This window comes from Orcinus orca, chromosome 6 (assembly GCF_937001465.1).
Source record: "Orcinus orca chromosome 6, mOrcOrc1.1, whole genome shotgun sequence".
Classification (NCBI taxonomy): domain Eukaryota; kingdom Metazoa; phylum Chordata; class Mammalia; order Artiodactyla; family Delphinidae; genus Orcinus; species Orcinus orca.
In genome coordinates, this window is record NC_064564.1 from 85,917,590 (window position 1) to 85,939,107 (window position 21,518).

At 42.4% G+C, this 21,518-nt stretch overlaps 1 protein-coding gene across 3 annotated transcripts; it reads right to left on the bottom strand.

Moving 5' to 3' along the window:
- Positions 1 to 17: 17 nt before the first annotated feature.
- On the bottom strand, positions 18 to 18,266 carry SLC25A51 (solute carrier family 25 member 51). 3 transcript variants are annotated; one of them, XM_049711153.1, is made up of 3 exons: positions 17,999 to 18,266; positions 13,672 to 13,946; positions 18 to 4,172 (listed from the first exon to the last, which is right to left on the bottom strand). In XM_049711153.1, the coding sequence occupies exons 2-3, from the start codon at positions 13,749 to 13,751 to the stop codon at positions 3,242 to 3,244; spliced, it is 1,011 nt and encodes a 336-aa protein (XP_049567110.1). In that variant the 5' UTR covers positions 13,752 to 13,946; positions 17,999 to 18,266; the 3' UTR covers positions 18 to 3,241. The 3 variants fall into 3 exon arrangements, with proteins under 3 accessions (XP_049567110.1, XP_049567109.1, XP_049567111.1); XM_049711152.1 differs by lacking the exon at positions 17,999 to 18,266 and adding an exon at positions 17,407 to 17,952; XM_049711154.1 differs by lacking the exon at positions 17,999 to 18,266 and adding an exon at positions 17,407 to 17,950 and having other exon boundaries at positions 13,824 to 13,946.
- Positions 18,267 to 21,518: the final 3,252 nt, after the last annotated feature.

Genomic DNA, 21,518 nt, shown 5'->3' on the forward strand with positions numbered 1-21,518 from the left:
TCACAAAACTCAAAATATCAAACAAAAACAACCACTTTTAATAATGAAACTTTAAAAAAGGAAACGTGTAGACTCCTCCACAATTTAGGAGCCATTTAGGCAAGCAAATATTCACTATTAGGCAAAAAGACAGCATTAAAAACGAAAAATCCTCAGAGTTAAGGAGAATGCCTATTCAAGTCTTTGATACACATTTATAAGCACGTGAGAAAACAGACTATTTTTAAAAGAAACCAAGGCTGAGTGCTTACCCTTTCTTTAAATGTGATCTCCCACCTCGCTTCCATCTGGACTGCATGCCCCTCACATGACAGTACTTCATCTACACTGAACAGTGTTGGTCAACATGATCGGCTTACCGTGAAGCCCTCCAGTACCACCCGTTATCCTCTTATTAAGGTTTGTACAGCCCTGTAACTGAGTATCACCACTGTAATCAAGCCAAGGAATTGCAGGTCTCCAAAGATGATTATATATGCACAATTCTGTCTCATTGCACAGTTCGTAATATATAGCAGGTGATTATATAACCAACCATAAAGTAAGATGAATATTGACTATTGAGACTAAAGCATCAACTTTGTCTCCAACCACAAATGAAACAAAGACACATACATTTGCCACCATACAGAGGTTGAGTTTACTCTGTAGTACAGTCCTGAGGGCTCATACCACTCTAAGGGTGTTACGTATAGAATCCAGAACATATTTCTGGTGGCATCAGAATGAAGTATAGGAGGCAAGACCAGGAGTGCCCTGCGCTCATGAGCTGTCTGTGCCACAGAAAGGCCACTTTTAAAGCTGTGCAGATAAAAGTTATTCACTCATGTTTGCTTTTTCCAAATTATTACCATACTAGTTCACACTGAAGGCAAAAACAATAGTTAGAATCTCTTCCTTACTAATAACACATTTTGACTTCTTTTAAATTTCAGACAAAGCTGTTGGCTACCACAAATTCTGTTGAGTTTTTTGTCAAATTTAAGAAAATATAGGACAACATAAAACCAACCCTGGTAACGTATTTGCAGTTTGGTCTTCAAAAGCTGTAAAAAGTGACAAAGAAATCAAAAAATATAATGAGTTAAAACCATTAAAAAAAATTTGTTTTTAAATGCCACATGTTTGAGACAGCAGAAGAGGAAGCACCCTCCTTCAAATTCTCACTTCACTTGTATTTCACAAAAGTGCTTTAGAATTTAGATTTCTATCACCTACATGGAGTGTAGAGGCAAAAGGAAGCCCCGTGGAACTGAAGGCCAGTGGAGTCTACTCCCAGGGTCAGGGTGTGACCCCAGGCTAACGCACCGGCCACATGCTGAGCACTCATATATGCCCAGGAGTGCTGGACACACATACACAGGAGCGAGGGGATCAGACACCAGTGCCTTTGCCACTCATTCCTGAAACTCAACCCACTTGAAATCCTGACTCTATTCCATAGGCCAAAGGATGCTACTCTCATTTATTTGGTGTCAAATCCTTGTTTTCTCAAATCCTTACACCTGCACCTTGGTTTCTAAAATTAACGGCCATTTCCAGCACAACGCTGTCAGACAGAGCCTTTGTAAAGCTAGTGAGCTTCACTACTGCCTGGCAAACGCGTGACAATGCCTCCGAATGCTTCACAGCTGGAAGGAAGATGTTCCTGTCACTTGACCAGCCACCCTGCATTGAGAGGTAAACATCGTTTTTGGACTATCTGTCCAGAAACTGAGTAAACTACCAATTGAGACCCTGACTTTATTTTGGTCAGCATGTGCACAGAGTAACATGCAATTACCCAGAATGATGAAAGACTGGTAATAAAACCCATGTGCTCTGCTCCGTGTCAGATGCTGGAAGGTAATCTTAACGACATAATACTTACAGATGTGGATTTTTAAAAGATCGATAAACCACTTTTCTAGGATGTCTCGTATGTTTTATTATTCAATTGGTGTATGAGTCACTTTGCCTTATTTATCTGGGAAAAAGTACTGAGTTTTTTTCCCCCTCCCCAGAACACTTAGAAACCAGAAAAAAAATCTGAGGTCCTATTAATAGACTTCCAAAATAAAATTTTATGGAAGCATTTTGTTGTTTTTTTAAAGGGAGTTTCAAGAGAACAGGATACTTGACTATGACAAACTACTACTCAAAGGAAAAACTACCAAAACTCCAAAGCTCTTCACTAAATTGGCAACAACAATTCAAAGAAGCTGAGCTAAACAGAATTGGATCTGTAATGCAATTACAGGTTTCCCCCTCATTCCTGCGGAACTTTTTGTAAGCCGAAATGGCATAGAATGAGGAAGCAATCACCTTTTCTTGTAAAAGCAAAAATCATCTCCGTATTTCTTTTGGTTAGTGAAAACAGGTACTAATGTAGGTCTTTTGTAAAAGCGAAGTGGCATAAAGGAAACTCTGGAGAAGTGGGGGATACCTGTAATATGAACCTTCTTAATGGGATGAAACACCTTTAACAAAATTTAAGCCTCCACGTTTTCTGGCAACGAAATAGTGAAATTAATATAAAAATATTTTGGGAAGCTTTAAGGTCATATTGAGAAATACAGAGAAAACTTTCTACCCTAGAAAGCAAAATGGGAGATGTCATTAGTTGCTTTAGTCTACCACGTCGAAAGAGACATAATTTGGATAATGACCATCCCAACAGGTGCTTAGTTTCAAAACGAATACAAACAATTTATCGTGAAAAACCTACACATAATAAGCTGTTTTTCTTCTCTCTTCTGCTCCTTTTTCCTACCATGTATATGTTTTAAGTTAACAAAAACTACCCTTTGTTACTCCTCCTAAAAGCAGAGAAGAAATGGAGTAATAGAAGTAAGCCTGAGAAATCATGGGACCCTAAGAGCCTTTCCTCTGGCTGGTCATGGCCACTTATGCTTCAATAAAGAAGATTTGTGGAAAAAAGTATCATATATCTTGGCTGTTAGTTTCCTTGTCAAAAGCCATCAGATAGACAGCTATTAACCAGGCAATTAGCCTAAAGTTCTCAGATAATGATTAAAAAAAGTACTAACACTGTCCCCCCCAAAATCCCCCCAAAACCTTAAATTTTCCTACTGAAACCTTTTACTCTGAATTTGTTGGTGCTTAAGAAAAACAGCTTTGCCCGTAATTCACTGTGCCCTGGACTTAGGACACCAACTTGTATTTGGCCAATTAGAAACAAGGCCAAACTGCATTCTTCTTAGGTCTATTCAGTTGATTAATGGCACTTAACTGATTTCTTTCATATAATCTTTAACAAGAACTCATAAGTCGCATTAATTATGCCCCAAGAGATGAGGGATCGATGGTAATTCAGATGGGCACCTCTGAAAAGATTTGTCAGTTTCCTGTCCCGTTCTAGCCAGATTTTTTGGAAAACCTTAGGGAAAGACTGAAATTCCCCACCAATCTGAGATTGCATGCGAGTTTTTACAACATTAACTGGAAAAAACAAGATCCCCAACATGGCACCCAACAGGCCCCCGCAGATAAAATCATTGACCAAATGAGCACCGTGGGTTGTTGCTGTAGGCAGGTACTCCTTGATGGGACCTCGAAGGCTAAAAAAAAGGACATTGCTGAATCCGTTACGGAAAAGAACAGGCACCAAGCCTCGATAATACTCTCTAATTCCATGGCATTTCAGTGCTTTGAAAGCCTGATAAGTGTTTGTAAATTTGTCATGATGCTTGTGGTCTTGAAGCAATGTTTGAACTCTTTCCAATGGAGTGAAAATTGCTTCTGTCGTTCCTGCAAGTACTGCGGCCAGGCTACAGGTTGCAAACTCTGGGGTACTGACATGCTTACGGAGAAGGCAAGATAAATCCTCATACAGACCAAACATAAGTGCCAGTGTAGTCGTCTTCTGCATTAAAGGGGGAAGGATTCCGCGATACAAATTTCGAAACCCATCCCTCCTCAATTGAAGTACTGCATCCCGGGTTTTGATTCCATACAGCTGTTGCCGAAAGAGGACCTTCTGAATGGGAAATGTGATGGCTATATTGTTGAAAGCCGCACAGCAGCCACACAAGTAATGCTTCATTTCACTAACATTTGCAATATGAGGTGCTATATCTTGCTTTGAAGATGTTAGGATTGGTGGCCTCTTTTCATGAGCTTCTGAATCCATCGTGTTGCTTAAGATCTTCTTCGGGAAGGATTTTTTTAACCTACAAATAATAAAATGATAATAGGTAAACCTTTATATACAGTGCTAAACATATGAAAATTTCCCCTAATCCTTCCTCCAATTTCTGGACTCTATTACATTTTTCCCTTTTAAACTAGATCACTGTTTCTTCAAGTATTTTTGGAGGGCCCTGAGGCCCTTTCAGTAGTCCAGGAGGTCCTCCCCTTTCCAACTACATATCCATGTGAGGCTGGATTTTCTGCATATACTTCAACTAAAACAATTTATCACAACAGAACAAATGCAGAGGTAGATATGAGACTCCACCAACCTTTTAAGTCAGACATTAAACAGACTTACAAAACTGTAAAACATACTTATTAATTTTTTAGGGGGGAAATAATTATTTTTCATGAAAATGTGTTGATTATGTTAACATGTAATGGGTTTATCATTTTGTTAAAGTGAATTAATAAATATTTTAAAATTTTGTTTTTATTTCTAAGACCATGAATATTAATCCATACAAATAAAGGCTCTTTGGGGTCCACAAAAATTTTTTAAGTGTAAAGCGGTCCTGAGACCCAAAAATTTGAGAACCACTGGACTAGTTCATATGTAATGCCTACACTACATAATGGTACATGCTATTATCCTTCTGAAACAAAGTCCTCTCATGAGAAAAAGAAGAGCAAGACATACATTCAGTCATTCTGTTCACTAACACTTACTTAGTATCTACTGTAAACTAGGCCCTCTGCTAAGTGCTAGAGAGTCAAAGACAAGGAACTTGCAATCTAACAGAAGGCTCTGCCAAGGTCTACAATCACTCCACAGTGTAAGTCCTTCCATGATAAATATATACTATGGGAACACAGGTAAGGGACAGTGAGCACACACTCTGTGAGGTGGAGGCTGGGAGAACAGGCTCAAGGAAGGCCTGCAGGTATATACTAAGCACAATTTTCACGTATTTAATTCTCAAAACAACTCCATAAAGTAAACATTATTTTCCCAGTTTTACAAATGGAAAAACCAATACTCATCTTCATCCAAGGTAGTTAGTAACTGGTGGAGCTGGCATCTTGAAATGAAGTCTGCCTCCAGAGTTCATGTTCCTGCTGTCATACCACAGATGGCAATGACTTTGGGAGGATGCCCTGGGACAAAGAGTGGCCGTACCAGACCATGCTGAAAAAGATTTGAAGCCTAAATACACAGGCTTAGCCCACTTAGTGGAATGAAGGCAAGGTCCTACCCCTAGAATACATCTGCTTTTTAAAATGGCAAGATCATTCCTTGCCAGTCATCTATAACCTGATTAAAAACAAGCAAAGGACTTAACAGACACTTCTCCAAAGAAGATGTACAAATGGCCAACGGACATATGAAAAGATGCTCAACATCACTTATTATCAGAGAAATGCAAATGAAAACCTCATACCCATTAGGACAGCTACTATTAAAAAAAAAAAAAGAAGAAAATAACAAGTGTTAGTGGGGATGTAAAATGATGCAACCACTATGGAAAAACAGTCTGGCAGTTCTTCAAAAAATTAAAAATAGAACTACCATACGATACCATCACCAATCCCACTTCTGGGTATATATCCAAAAGAATTTACTGTAGGGTCTCCAAGAGATATCTGCACATCCAAGTTCACAGCAGAACTATTCACAAATAGCCAAGAGGTGAAAGCACCCCAAGTGTCCACTGATGAACGAATGGATAAACAAAACATGGTATGTACATACAACAGAACATTATGTGGCCTTAAAAAGGAAGGAAATCCTGTCACATGCTACAACATGGATGAACCTTGAGGACAAGTGAAATAAGCCAGTCATAAAATGGCAAATAGAGTGTAATTCCACTTATATGAGGTACCTAAAGTAGTCAAATTCATAGAGATGAATAGCGGTTATTATCAGGGGTTGGGGGAGGTGGGAACAGAGTTATTGTTTAATGGGTAGTTTCAGTTCTGCAAGATGAAAAATTTCCGGAGATCTGTTTTATAACAATGTAAATATACTTAATGTTACTGAACTTACACTTAAAATTGGTTAAGATGGTAAATCTTATGATTTTTAATTTTTTTTAAAATTTATTAGTTTTTTTTTTTGGCTGTGCTGGGTCTTCATTGCTGCACACGGACTTCTCCTAGTTGCAGCGAGCGGGGGCTACTCTTTGTTGTGGTGCGTGGGCTTCTCATTGCGGTGGTTTCTTTTGTTGCGGAGCACGGGCTCTAGGGCACGCGGGCTTCAGTAGTTGCGGCGCGTGGGATCAGTAGTTGTGCCTCGCGGGCTGTAGGGCGCAGTCTCAGTAGTTGTGGTGCACGGGCTTAGTTGCTCCATGGCATGTGGGATCTTCCCAGCCCAGGGCTCGAACCTGTGTCCCCTGCATTGGCAGGTGGACTCCCAACCACTGCACCACCAGGAAAGTCCCTGATTTTTTTTTTTTAACCACAGTTTCAATTATAAATAAATAAGAACAAAATAAGTCAGGTAAACCATCTAGCTCTTTGACTTATGACAAAAACAAACAAAAAACAAGTTCCTTTTTTTCCCCCTCCCCATACACACACGCTGCTGTAAACCGCTAAGCATCAGGACAAAAGGTGTTAAAGAGAAATGTCATCATGTGAAGGTAGAGCAGAGTGAGGCACATAATCAGAAAGCATCAGTTCTTGAGGAGCTTATATGTGCAGGAGCCACAGACATGTAACATAAAATATGGAACACACATACGACTCTAATTTTCCTTCTAGAAATATAGCCTAGGGAAATAATTATTAACAAGAAAGGTACATAAAGACTCAATTATAGGACAATTACAACGCTCTTAACAGAAATACAGAGTAAAAATTAAATGCGCAACAGTAAGGGACACACTGCATCCATGAAGATGTAGCCACCTGATGGGATGTCATATAGGTACTAAAAATAAAGGAGTATTTATATTTAAGGTTCAGTATATTAATTTTGAATTTTTAATGGTATTAATGAAGTTTCAGATAGCAGTGAGTCCTTTTTATGATCAATAAAGTGTTACAGAAGAAAAAATAAAGGAGAATATTTTTATTGACATGGCACAATCCTGTTTTTATCAATATACATATAGAAAAGCCAAAATAAGTAGTTTACATTTTCTAATTTCATAATAATGCTGTATTTTCCTTCTCTATATTTTTCAAGTTGAATTTGTCTCAATTTACTGTCTTCAGAAGTTGGAGACTGACAAAACTAAGGTCTAATCAGGACAAGGCAAACAGTGACAGAAAGGATGTGACAATGCTCCCAAGTGAACAAGGCAAATTGCTGTACCTCTGAGGCTGCTTCCAGTTACAATGGGCCAAGGCCACCCACCCTGCACTGGGGCAGAAGTCAGCTGAAGAGTACAGTGCACCGGGTCCCACTGCTGTTCTGGGGACACAGTGAGCACTGTACTGTTTTTTGTATTTGCTTCATTCAGACTTACAGTATAACATTATCAAGAAGACTTTCATTTACTTTTGTTGGGAATTTCTTCTTCTTTGCCTGCTTTTACACTGGCCTCCTCAGTATACTAAGAGATTTTAATTCAACCAACTTATTCAACTCCTGTAATGTTCAGAGATTAGAGATAAAAGGATGCTGGCCTCGGGAGATACGACATGCAAACAACTGGACCACAGTGTGGTAAATGCAACCACAGAAATACACAGAAGGTATAAAGGCCCCACAGAGGAAGGGGTCATTAATTAGCTGTCCGGAGGGAAAGACAGGGGGGTCTGTGACCTCTGGGCAGGGCTCTGAAAGGTGAATAGGACTCTGGATGTACCTAAGGGTGGGGCACATTTTAGCCAAAGCAGCACAGGCTAAGGTGTAGGCCCGGTGTCAAAGGAGCAGCAGCATCACATTCCTGAGGAGGGTGTCTGGCTGGAGCTTAATGTGGGTGCGAGATGGATGGGCGGCAGACAATGATGGAAAAGCAGGCTAGGACCTGCATCACCAGAGACCCTCAGGATGATCCCAAGACCCTGATGCTACTATGTACTATTTTTTTCCTTTCTCATGGGAAGCTAATAGAAACAAATTATTTTCCTTAGGCATGTTACACCTAGATCTGTGTGCCCTTTTCCCAGAAGACAGACTATATTAAGAAGAAAATGTAACATCTGTACACTCTAGCCCAATGCTGCTTTGTCTGTAGTTGGAGCTGGCTTGCTATCACATTTCTATTAGAAAAGATAAACATGCCCTCAGTTGAGAAGAATTATGCCTGGAAACCACTGCAGGCCTGAAATCTGCCATAAGGAAGGTAATAAAAGGGGTCAGGAATCTTCTCCCCACTGTCACCTGGTCACACCTGTAGAACTAGACAGGACCAGAGCCCCAACCTTTCACTGTCCACCCCCAACACCAGGGCAGCCACACTACCCCTGGGCACCAAAACTGTGTTCATTTGAATTAACCTCAACTTTGGCAGAGGCTGGAGGAGTGGGACTTGTCTCTAAATGCTGCTTAGCACTATCATGATGGGGAATAAAGGGACAGTAAAAAACTTTCCCCTGACATTCTAAAAATTTGTTCCACTGCAATTTAAATAATCAAAGGAAGGCCCGGCTCAGAGAGAGGAATTATTTCTAACTTTGGCAGGTATTAAAGCAGTTAGATTATGAAGTCACCAAAATGCTTCACCAAGAGGCCAGAATCCCTGGAGCTGGGCCGCTCGTAGATCCAATAAAACAACAAATGAATCATTTAAACAGAAATTCACAAAATAAATGTATATTACTTTAGAAAAAGTTACACATTAAATTTACACATTAAAAATACATTTAATAGAGCAGGACTTGCCTGGTGGCGTAGTGATTAAGAATCTGCCTGCCATTCCTTGGTGGCGCAGTGGTTAAGAATCCACCTGCCAATGCAGGAGACACGGGTTTGAGCCCTGGTCCGGGAAGATCCCACATGCTGCGAAGCAACTAAGCATGTGTGCCACAACTACTGAGCCCGCGAGCCACAACTACTGAGCCCGTGTGCCTCAACTACTGAAGCCCACGCGCCTAGAGCCCGTGCTCCCAACGAGAAGCCACCACAATGAGAAGCCTGTGCACCACATCGAAGAGTAGCCCCCGCTCGCAGCAATGAGAAAAGCCCTCATGCAGCAACGAAGACCCAATGCAGCCAAAAATAAAATAAAATAAATAAATTCATATTAAAAAAAAAAAAAGAATCTGCCTGCCAATGCAGGGGACACAGGTTTGAGCCCTGGTCCAGGAAGATCCCACATGCCACAGAGCAACTAAGCCCGCGCACCTAGAGCCCATGCTCTGCAACAAGAGAAGCCACCGCAATGAGAAGCCCACAAACCGCAACGAAGAGTAGCCCCCGCTCACTGCAACTAGAGAAAGCCCGTGCGCAGCAGCAAAGACCCAACGCAGCCAAAAATAATTTAAAATAAAGAAAATGAAATAATGCTATTTGCAGCAATGTGGATGACCCTAGAGATGATCATACTAAGTGAAGCAAGTCAGAAAGAGAAAGACAAATACCATTTGATATCACTTATACGTGGAATCTAAAATATGATACAAATGAACTTGAACTTATCTACCAAATAGAAACAGACACAGACATAGAGAACAGACTTATGGTTATCAAGGGGAAGCGGGTTGGGAGAGGGATGGAGTAGGTGTTTAGGATTAGCAGATGCAAATTATTATATAGAGAATGGATAAACAACAAGGTCCTACTCTATGGCACAGGGAACTATATTCAATATCCTGTGATAAACCATAATGAAAAAGAATGCATATATGTATAACTGAATCACTATGCTGTACAGCAGAAATTAACACAACACTGTAAATCAACCATGCTTCAATAAAATAAACTAAAAAAAGACATTTAAAAAAGATGTATATTTTTTTAAGAGAAAAATAAAATTGTAAATTAATTAAATACACATACATCCTCTCCTCCAGGCTCACCGTCCCAACCCAGGTCCTCTTCACCTCCTGCCTGACTACTGCCAAAGGCTCCTTACTACTAAGTCCGACTCTAGTCACACACTCCATCCCATCCCCACCAACCTAACCATCATTTAAAAAATACACAAAAAGGGCTTCCCTGGTGGCACAGTGGTTGAGAGTCCACCTGCCGATGCAGGGGACACGGGTTCGTGCCCCAGTCTGGGAAGATCCCACATGCTGTGGAACGGCTAGGCCCGTGAGCCATGGCCGCTGAGCCTGCGCGTCCGGAGCCTGTGCTCCACAACGGAAGAGGCCACAACAGTGAGAGGCCCACGTACAGAAAAAAAAACACACACACACACACACACAAAATGAACACACTACTAAGTGAAAAAGGTGTACAACAATGTGCTTAAAAACCTGCTAACAACAGCAGATATCACAATGTTTTGAATGGTTACGTAGTATTCTACTGAATGGATATATTACATGTAATTTACTCTGTCTCCTATTTATGGTCACTGTTTTTGTTTTTTCCTTTTAAACAATGCTGCAATGGGCAACTCTGTACCTATACCTGGTGAACTCTCACAAGTTTATCTGTAGGGTAAATCTTTAGAATGGATGCTGGCTCAAACAGTAATACATTTTTTTTAATTTAATTTTTTTATTTGTGGCTGCGTTGGGTCTTCGTTGCTGCACGCGGGCTTTCTCTAGTTGCGGCAAGTGGGGGCTACTCTTTGTTGCGGTGTGCGGGCTTCTCACTGCAGTGGCTTTTCTTATGTGGAGCATGGGCTCTAGGCACGCAGGCTTCACTAGTTGTGGCACGTGGGCTCAGTAGTTGTGCCCCACAGGCTTAGCTGCTCTGCGGCATGTGGGAACTTCCCAGACAGGGCTCGAACCCGTGTCCCCTGCATTGGCAGGATTCTTAACCACTGCGCCACCAGGGAAGCCCAGGAATACATTTTAATTTGATAGCTACAGCCAATTGCCTCCTGAAAACTTACCGTGATTTATATTTCCATTAAGTGTATGCCAGTCCCAGTTGCCCTACCATTTCCAGCACCAGGTATTAAACAGTGATTTCTGGGGCTTCCCTGGTGGTACAGTGGTTAAGAATCTGCCTGCAAATGCAGGGGACATGGGTTCGAGTCCTGGTCCAGGAAGATCCCACATGCCATGGAGCAACTAAGCCGTGCGCACCACAACTACTGAGCCTGCACTCTGGAGCCCGCGAGCCATAACTGCTGAAGCTCGTGCTCCTAGAAACCGTGCTCCACAACAAGAGAAGCCACTGCAGTGAGAGGCCCATGCACTGCAGCGAAGAGTGGCGCCCGTTCGCCACAACTGTAGAAAGCCCAGGCGCGGCAATGAAGACCCAACACAGACATACATACATACATACATACGTACATACGTACATACATACATACAATTCAGCATTTTTCATTTTTATTGACCATTTGAATTTCTTTTAGTACTGTAAAATTTCACATTATCCATTTTTCTGTAGGCACTTTGTTTTTTTCCTTGTTGATTTGGAAAATTTCTTTGTGCACGAAGAAAATCAATCCTAGTTATATTAATCAAGTTGTGGCATATACTTTCCCTACTTTGTATCATTTTTGTGATGAAGTTCCTAATATGGATATGAATTCTATTGATCTTGGCTTCTAGGTTTTGTGTCCTTCATTATTCCAAAATTATAAACAAGTAATCCATGCTTCCTTCTACAACTTCTATGGTTTCATTTACCATCTGTACTTTAATTTCTCTGGAATTACTATAAGGAATGAAGCAAAGATAACAGATTGCCTAGAAACTGACTGATGAGCCTTCTTTTCCTCACTGGTTAGCATCATCTAAATACTCACAAGCATCTGCATTTATTTCTGCACTCCACTCTGTTCCACAATAGCCTTGTATTTCTTCTCTAGGTACAACTGATTTTAACCTACTGTAGCATCAGAATAGATTTCATCAACTAGTAGGGCTTTCCCTTTTACTCTTGTCAGAATCATTAGTTTTCCGGGCTCTTACACTTTTCCAGATAAACTTTAGTGTATTTTTGTCATATTCCTCCCAAAAATCTTGGTATTTTACAGCAGAAGTGACTTTATAAATTTAAAGTACTGTCACTTTTTCAAAATTGAACCTTAAAAAAAAATTGTACCTTACTTTACAAGGATGTGATATCTTCCTGTTTACTTGTTTCTTTTCACAAACCTTAGCATTTAAAATTTTTTCATATAGACCTTGAAAGGTATTTTACCTTTTCAGTCCCTATTATGAAAGGGTTGTTTTCTTCCAATTAATTTTCTAACTGCTTTTTGTCTGCATATGAAAAAGCTACCAATTCCTGTGTATTAAAGTTAGAAGCAGCCCATAGTCCCCTATTTCTCAGTTTTTTGGTGGATTTGCTTGTTTCTACTATATATCACAAATAATTTTGCCTTCTCCTTTACTGTATGCATCTTTCTTTCTTCTTATTGGATTGGCATATACCTCCTGAACATAATTAAATTATGGTAATAGTAAACATCCTTATACTTTGACATCTGTGACAACTCCACAGGGATTAACTGTGGAGCATGACACTGGCTTTTGGTTTGAGGAGGAAGTTCTTGTCATCTGAGTGTTCATAATCCAAGTCCTAGCAGTTTCAAGCTTACAGAGGGAAACAAGTTATGACACAAAAATATTCACTGATCAATTGGCCCATATAAAATTTGTTCCCTCTCAAGTAATATTCCCTGTTTGCCATCTATCCCTGCCCATCTTTAGGATTGTTCTGCAAACTTGAAGTGGAGCATGTCTTCCCAGTACTATCATATAATTTCATCTGACAAATTACACTATAACTCCCAAAACTTCATTCTGCATTCATTCTAAGAATCAGTATATCTGCAATTATAATTGAAGTCCCTGCCCCCTGTTATTTACTAGGAAATTGTGTTTCCCATTAAAAATTGATTCCATTTTTCTAGTACTAATGGTCAACTGATAATAAGGGTCTCTTAGAATTTCCAAACACAGGAGGGATATACATTGATTCCTGTTTTACTACCACCTCCACCCCTTTCCACTGCCACTAAGTCAGGAATCTATCTTGAACTTTGGTCAGATGCTTTTAGGAAGCTACTAAGAAGATCATATGGATACTGGAAACAGAGCCAGTGTAACATTTAACAGATACAGTTAATTGCCTGGGTTCAAATTCTGGCTCCACTACAAATCTATTGTGTGACCTTCAGCAAGTTACTCAATGTCTCTGTGGCTTAGTTTCCTCGTTTATAAAATAAGAATGTTACCTACCTCATAGGCCGGCCAATTAACTGAATTAATACATGTGAAGCACCCAGGAAAGTAGTCTACAGCACAGCAGGTGGCTCAACAAGGATAAACTATTATTATTGTTCTTTTCTGATGTATTTATTTGGTGTATACGTTAGTGTTATTTCTCGCCCTTGCAATATGGAGGTGAATCCTACTTGGCCACAGTGAAATATTCCTTTAATGTATCACTAAATACAGTTTGCTAACATTTTATTTTAAAATTTCACATCACTATTCATAACATACCAAGTTTCCAATTTCAGTACTATCTTCATGTCAAGTTCAGGTGTCAATGTTCCACTGGCTTTGTAAAAGAAATCTGTCATTTTTCCTTCTTTAAGCTGGTGAACAATTTAAATCTTATAATTATCTTTTTCTTGAAAGTTAAAAGAATTCACCTGAAACACCATCTGGGACTGGTGTTTTGGGAGATGGTAGCTTTTTGATAATTTCCTCAATTTCTTCCATTGTTAGGTCTGTTAGGTTCTCTCTTCTGGAGTCAACTCTGATAACTGGATTTCCTTTAAAAAAAAAAAAAGTCTGGTTTATTTATATAGTCTTATAAAGCACTTGCTGTTTAAAAAAAACACTTCTAATCTTGTGTGCCTATATTCCCTTTTTTCTTGAGCAGGGTAGTCAGTTTACCTAATTCACATTCCTATCATCCCAGCAAAGAACCAGTTCTTTTTTTTTTTTTGGGTACACGGGTCTCTCACTGTTGTGGCCTCTCCCGTTGCAGAGCACAGGCTCCGGACGTGCAGGCTCAGCAGCCATGGCTCATGGGCCCAGCCGCTCCGCGGCATGTGGGATCCTCCCGGGCCAGGGCACGAACCCGCCGCGTCCCCTGCGTCTGCAGGCAGACCCTCAACCACTGCGCCACCAGGGAAGCCCAGAACCAGTTCTTAAATTTACCAATTTTACTATTTTTCAGTTTTTAAATTTGTTTTTCCTCTTTATCATCTCATTTCTCCTGCTTTGTCTGGGTTTATTTTCTTCTAATTTATTGAAGGGAAATTTCTTATTTTTATTTATTCTTTGTTTCATAATTTGAGTGTTTAAGGGTATATATTTTGCTTTAAGCAAAACCTTAACTATTACTTTTTAATACATTCCATGGAGCGTTTTGGTCTAATTGGCAGTCACCTTACCATCTGTACCATCTTGTGTTTCTTCACCACAGTGGCTTTGACCTGGAGTGATATGCACCCTTTCCAGAGTCCAAGCCTGTTTACGCTCCGGACATCGCAGCACATCCTTAATTTATGCTCAGGAGAAGAGCATCTTTCTCGTGGCCCACAGGAAAGATCCTGCAGGGATGGACCCTGGTATCTGGCAACTAGCCTCCAGTCTTAAAAGGTTTGATGACAAATACACCTTGAGGTTGACTTTCATCAGTGGCAGAACAAAGCAGCAGCAGGCAGCCAAGTTCACCAAGTCCATTGCTAAGTTTTTTGACCACAGTAGGACACTGGTCATGGACGCATACGAGCCTGAAGTATCCAGGCTCCATAACAGTCTCACCCCAGAAAGAAAAATAAAATAGCCACTTCTAAAAGCAGCCACCTTTCTGCTGGATCATGCTGAAATACAGGGTGAGGGGGAAAGAAACTGAGATCTTAAAATGAAGAAAGAAAGAAATGTTAAAAATGTCCCTGTTCTGTTCTGAACTTTTAGTCCATCCAGGAAAAATGGTATCTTCCAGCACAGATATGAGAAGCTGTAGCTCTGATATCTAGGTGGGACCTCCCTAGCCTGCTGATCCCATTGTTCTGACGTGCTTTTCTAGAAAAGCATTTTTCCTAAAAGCTGTATAGACTTCCTCAACACCTGAAGCACTTCATGTAGTATTAGCATTGTGCCAAGGAGCATTTGAAGACTCAATTTTTAAACTTGTTAACCTGTTGCTGACTAATTGAGCTAACTCCCTTTCAACAGCTGTTTCCCTTAATTCAGATACAACTCCTTATGTATGACAGCTGTCCTTCACACACAGCATTTGTGGGTATGCATAAATCTGACTTAGGGAGAATTGAAAAAACAAACCAAAAAAACCCCACAGCTTTTTAATTTGTTTAAAACAGACATTCTGTCTGTTACATTTTGTGCTGTTAACCAGTGAAAGGAATCAATGGCATTTTAAGAAAAATTGTTCTATAAATGCTTGAGAAGTTTGCCAGGGTACAAAGTTTGATAATTATTAATCAGTCTTCTACATTCTTACTTCTTATCATTTTAGCTGCCAGACAGGAGTTTAAACTCTTATCAGTACTATACTTGCCAATCTAAGATTAACCAACATTTAAAAACAATTTAGCATAGAAATACTTTATGTAATGCTTTGCTCTTCTTCAGTTTCAGGACTGAATGTTAAAATCAACAGAAATATACAGATTTATGTGTTATTATACCATAACACGTGACAATTTATGAATGTAAAAGTTTCATTTTTACATACTAAACACATAACAATATACTTTAAATTATAAAGTCACTACCTACCAGCTGTTTAACAATATAAGTTCCTTGATAATACAAACCAAGTTACTTATACACTTGAACAACAAAATTTTGTCCATGTTCACTTTTAATTTTTACTAGAATGGCACTTGCATTACTTTCCAAAATTTTGCAAACTAAAGTTACTTCAACTAGTTTTGTCATGACTCTTTGGGTCTGTTATTAAACAGATAGAAAACTGTGGCTAACAGAAGTTAGCCAGTCATTTATTGACCGCTGTACTGAACTATTCTAAGAAATTTAAAGAACATTAGTGTACATTTAGGGTCTCAGATTTTTAAAAACAGGCCTGGACATAGGAAAAAGGAATGTAATGAAACCTTTCCAGACTTCACAGATTTAAAGCTTTCTCCCTCATTTTGCCCTACACACCAGGATCGTGTGAATAGGTTCTTAATTTGGCAAAAGAACAAAGGCTAGTGTGCACAGTATTCTGTAGCAGTGGACTTTAAAATTTTTCATGTTTATTCTGTGAACACGACTAAATTTCTTTGCTAAACTTTTCTCTATATTTAAATTCTTTAACATGGATAATAATTCTTTGCAATTTATTGCAAAATTTATCTACCATAACTTTACATTTGTTTGCTACCTAAAACACTCAACCTATGTCAACATTAGGAAGCAAAGTTAATTAAGCTGACTTTCAAGCAACTCCAAGAGTCAAACTTCTGTGGCATAAGAAAACAGTGTAAAGTCTAAATGCTCACTGTAATTTATAGCCCACGTGATTAAGACCGAGATGTGATCCATCACAAAGGTCTCTGCGCAAAAACTGGGGAGAAAGCAATTGTATTTCTCAAAGGATGTTAACTCCCACAAGTCAGCAGGTCTGAGTCAGCATTCAGGATAAGATTAAACTGGGTTCTAGTCCTAGATAGGACACAATCTTGCTACTATAAATACAAAGCAAAGTCTACAATTTAAAAATCCATTTCTCTGGGCTTACTTTAATCTACCAAAGGGGAGACCAGACAAGTCCACTCCTCTTAAAGGTAACAGCTTGTGATCTTTCCCCGAGATGCACTCAAGGTGACTCCAGATCCAAAGCGCCAGACCTGTGCTCTGGAACCACTAGCGGACCTGACCGATCCTAGCACCTTTTGATTTTATGGAATCCTTTCGAAACAAGGTCAGAGGAAGCTCAGACTAGCAAGGGCACTACACAGTTATTTAAGGTTTTCTGTTTCACAGCTTGCAGGTAGAGAAACAGAAGGTGGGGATTAAGACCAGACGTGTACAGCTCTAAGGAGCAAAAAAAAAAAAAAAAAGGGTAAATATAGCTGAGGCATTGACACGCTCCACCTAGATAAGCTTAACACTAAATAATTGGTACAGAGATTTTCAATTAACAACAATGCCCCCCGCATCTCCAAAAAAAGCACTGTACCACCGAGTTTCCCACAACGCGAAGCAACATGGTGTCGCAGAATAACCATTGTCTGGCTGTGTGGCTGAACTTACCGCTCTCCAGGCGTCCATTTCCCCTGTCTGTAGTGAGGGGGAGGGGAGGGTGGCTGACGGGGTCGACCAGGCCCCTTCCGTCCCGGACATTCAACGGAGCCAGGGGTCCCGGTATCCCAGACCCCGAGGGGGCAGGCGCCCTTCCGCGGTCCCAACGCTGCTCTCCCGGGCTGCAGGCAAAGCCCGGCCCCTCCCCGCCCCGCTCTCGATGCGCGCCGGGAGGCACCTTCCTTCCCGGGGCGCGCCCAAATGAACGCACTGCCTCCTCCGCCGGAAAGGCTCGTTCCGGCAGTCGGACGGCGCTCACGGCCCAGCGAAGCTCGGCAGCGGGCGGCAGAGCTGGGAGGCAAGAGCTGGGCCCTGCGGCTGCAGGTCCCACCCGGGATGGCGCGCGCGGGAACGGCGGGGTGCACTGCGGGGGGGCGCACTGCGAGCGCGCGCGCGCGCGCGCGGAGGCAGGGGGTGAGTCCTCAACGGCCGCGCCAGAGGGCCGTGCAGGCGGCCTCCTCAGACCCTCCTTCGTGCTTCCACTCACTCCACGCGCAGGCCGGGGGAGCCCCGTGCTTTCCTCTCGGCCGCTTCCTGTACTCACCCATTGCCGCGGGCGCCAGGCTCCACGCCCGGTAGCGGCCCGCCTGCAGGCTGGCGAGCTCGCGAGCCCGCGAGCCACCGAGCCGGCGCAGGCGCAGACCTTGACCGACCCGAGCTCAGGGCGGAGCGTGACGCGCTCTATGCCGCCGAGCCCGGTCACGTGAGGGAGACGCCACCGCGCCGCCTCTCTCTAAACCCGCGGAGGGTCGAGTGACGCCAGCCAACTCCTGGCAGCGGTTCGGCGCGGCAGGGCAGGTGTAGGGTCACCCATCACACCTGTCGTCAGGCTTTCGGGTTCCACTTGCTGGAATGCCGTACCTTTGGTGCCGTACGGTGGCCTTGCCGTGCCACAAACAGCCAACGCGTTCTCTAGTGCGTAGCCTGCGGGAGGACCACTGGGAAGTGATAGTGTGAGTGGCAAGCGCACGTGCGCCTAGGCCTTGAAAGGCCCCGCCTCGCTTCCCTTTGTAGCCTTGGTTAGATTTCATCAAACCCTCGGAGTGGCCTTGTGTCAGCTACTGATCCTGCAGTTCACAGAACACCTGTGTGTGCTTTAGAATATACAAATCATTAAAAAACCCTGTTTCTTTTCAGTCTCAGACAACTTGCACGTCTTGGACTTCACTGCACCCGGAGTTAGGAGGCCTAGGTCAAGTCATAGCCCTGACCCTTGCTGGGAGTGACCTCGGACAAGTCACTGTCCCCTGAGCCCCAGATCTCTGACAAGTAACGCCGGCCTTGCATGCATCCTTTGGCCCTTGTAAGAATCACTGAGAATAATGATCTGACTCTAACTTATAAACTGGAAGGCACACAGATGTGAGGTGTTGAAGGAAACGGAAAGGTCAGCCTGGAGAGCAACAGTGAGGCTCCTCAGGAGGCTCATCAAATATGTGAAGTGTATGCTCTTTACTTGGGATTAGTCCAATAAGCAACTCCACTGGAGTGAAATACGGTATGATACGATATGGCTATAGGTGGGTGGCTCTCCCGGCCCACTTCCCCTGAGAGCACTTTGTAGATATTGACTCCAAAATTTTGTCTCATCTGCTTGAGCTGGCCTGATTAACTGCTTCTTGGGATGTGAGACATCATGCTACCTAATTTCAGCAAATGTTCTGCTGAGGTACCTACTGTGTGCCATTGTGTTCTCTTCGGGGAACTTAGAGTCCAACGAAGGATATAAAAACAAAAACTCTGGAAATTCAGATGCATGAGGGGCCTTTCCCCTTAAGAGGGAACTAGGGATGGCTTCATAGGGGAGGAGGTGTTTGAACTGTGCCTTGGAAGATGAATGAGTGGAACTTGGACTAGCAGAGAAAGTCATAGCAGCAGGAGATAAGATTGTAAAAGTCAGGTGGTGGGGACTGATAGTGCAAATCTTGACCGTCAGATGCAGGCACCTGGCATCTAATTAGTGTGCAGAGATAGATTTGGGGCTCCACAGGATAATGACAAGGCCACGCAGTAGCTTGGAGTGTTTAAAATTGGGCAACAGTTGGGGAAAGGCATTTATGTCAGAATTATGTTTGCCCTGTCTTGTGTGCACTCCTATTCAGATGTATTATTTGAAAAATAAATAAATCAGGCAGGCATCCAGCATGTTCATAAGCATAAATAATTCATTTCAGATTAGAATAGAGAGGTTATTCTCCTGTGGTAAAACCCGAAGAGGAGGAAAGATTGAAATTAAACACACAATTGGGGCACAACAGACTTGAAAGAGTAGGGGAATCCCAGGTTGAAGGCATACGCATGTCTGGAGCTGAGCCAGTCCGTTTCTTTTATGCTGCAGGTCACAGCGCTGGCCTCTGCTCCTCCAGCTCTTAGTTCCTCATCAGAAACCTCCCAGGTCCTTAATTGGCTCTTCTTGGGCATATGAATGTTGGAGATCAAAAACCTCTATTTTCTGATTCACGATTCATCATAAAGTTATCCTTTCATTTTTCTGTCCTCATCCACCCATTGTTTTATTCATTCTTCAGTCTCTTAAACTGTTTTCCATACCTCCAGCCTCCATATCAGCTGTCGGATAACATCCTCTAACTCAGTTTTGATCATCTCAGTCCTCAGCTTAAAAACTTCCACGTGTTCCCTCTTGCCTCTTCAACAAATCCAAACTCCTTAACTTGGCTCGCGGGCTCTCGATGTCCTGGCCCCTCTACCTAATCTGTTCACCTCGTCTCCAGCTACATTCTGTGCTTCAGCCATGCACAGTCTCTCAATGTTTTGCAAATCCTTGTTCCTTAGACCTTCCCCCCCTTTCACCACTGACTGTCAGCAATCAAACATGTTACGCCGTCAAGGTCCTTTGCCTTCTCCCCTGAAAAGCATTCTCTGATTAACCTGGGCTAATTGGTTGCTCTTGCCTTTGCCTTCCCATAGCACAAAGTTTGGGGCACCTCTAATATCTGCTTATGTTATAATCATTTGTGAAGATGTCTCCCTTTCCTACTAGGGCAGAGCTATCTGAGTTGGTTCTGACCCTCCAGCTCAGGGCTTGGCAAAAAGGGTGTTTGCCCCAATAAAATGCTGGTGGAGAGGGTCTGGGTTCTTAGGAAAAGGGCCATGGGAATGTTGCTGCTGGATCTTTGCTTAAGCACCCTCTACTCCCCCTCCCCCTCCCACCAAAATGCTTTCTAGAAACTTGTCTCGTGCACTCAGGCTCCGTGGGCCCTTATGTCCACAAAAACAGCTTTACGCAAGCTGTCATCGGTGGAGCCTTGGCTACTGTGAGTGGCTCTGCCCAGATAAGGTCACCAGCAGTCTTTCCCTAGCAAGGGGTCAGTGACCTTCCTTTCCCTTTTCAGCCACTCCCCTTCACACCCCCAGGCTCCAGCCACAGGCCAGCCACTGCTGGTTCACGTCCCTGCATTCTTTTACAATGTCCTCTGTGCCTCAAAGGCTCTGCCTGCTTCATGGCAAAGTCCTGTTCACCCTTCATTGCTCAGCTTACACAGAGGCTTCTTGCTGCTTTTCCTGACCTAACTACCTGACACAGAGCTGCCCTACAGTGCTATCCTTTGTGACTCGTATGCACTTTACAGATTGAAAAGCTAGATTCTAGCAGACCTACTATGAAGTCAGAATTTCCGGGGGAGAGGCCAGTTGGCCTCTCTAGCTCCAACACAAGCCTCAGGCAGTTCTTCTCAAACTCTTTGGGAAGCAACAGTTCTAAACTGATACCCTGACCCATAATAGTAACCTAAAGTTTGAAACCCAGGGAGCTGCAGGGCTCAGGAATGTGTGCGTGAATAAGCCTGCAGCCCAGAGAGGAAACTGGGGTCTAGTCCTAAGGAGAAATGATCAGGGCTTGAAACAGACATATACCAAGTGCTGTGAGTGCGCAGAGAAGAGCGAAAATGCACTAGCTGCAATCAGGGAAGGCTACCTGGAAGAGGTGACCCATAAAGCATGACTAGGACTTAAAACAAGGTGGGCTCCAGAAGAAGCATGGGATGGGAGGATTGTGTAAGGAAGGAGACACCAGGTTTCTCATTCTCCCTGACCTCATTCCTGTT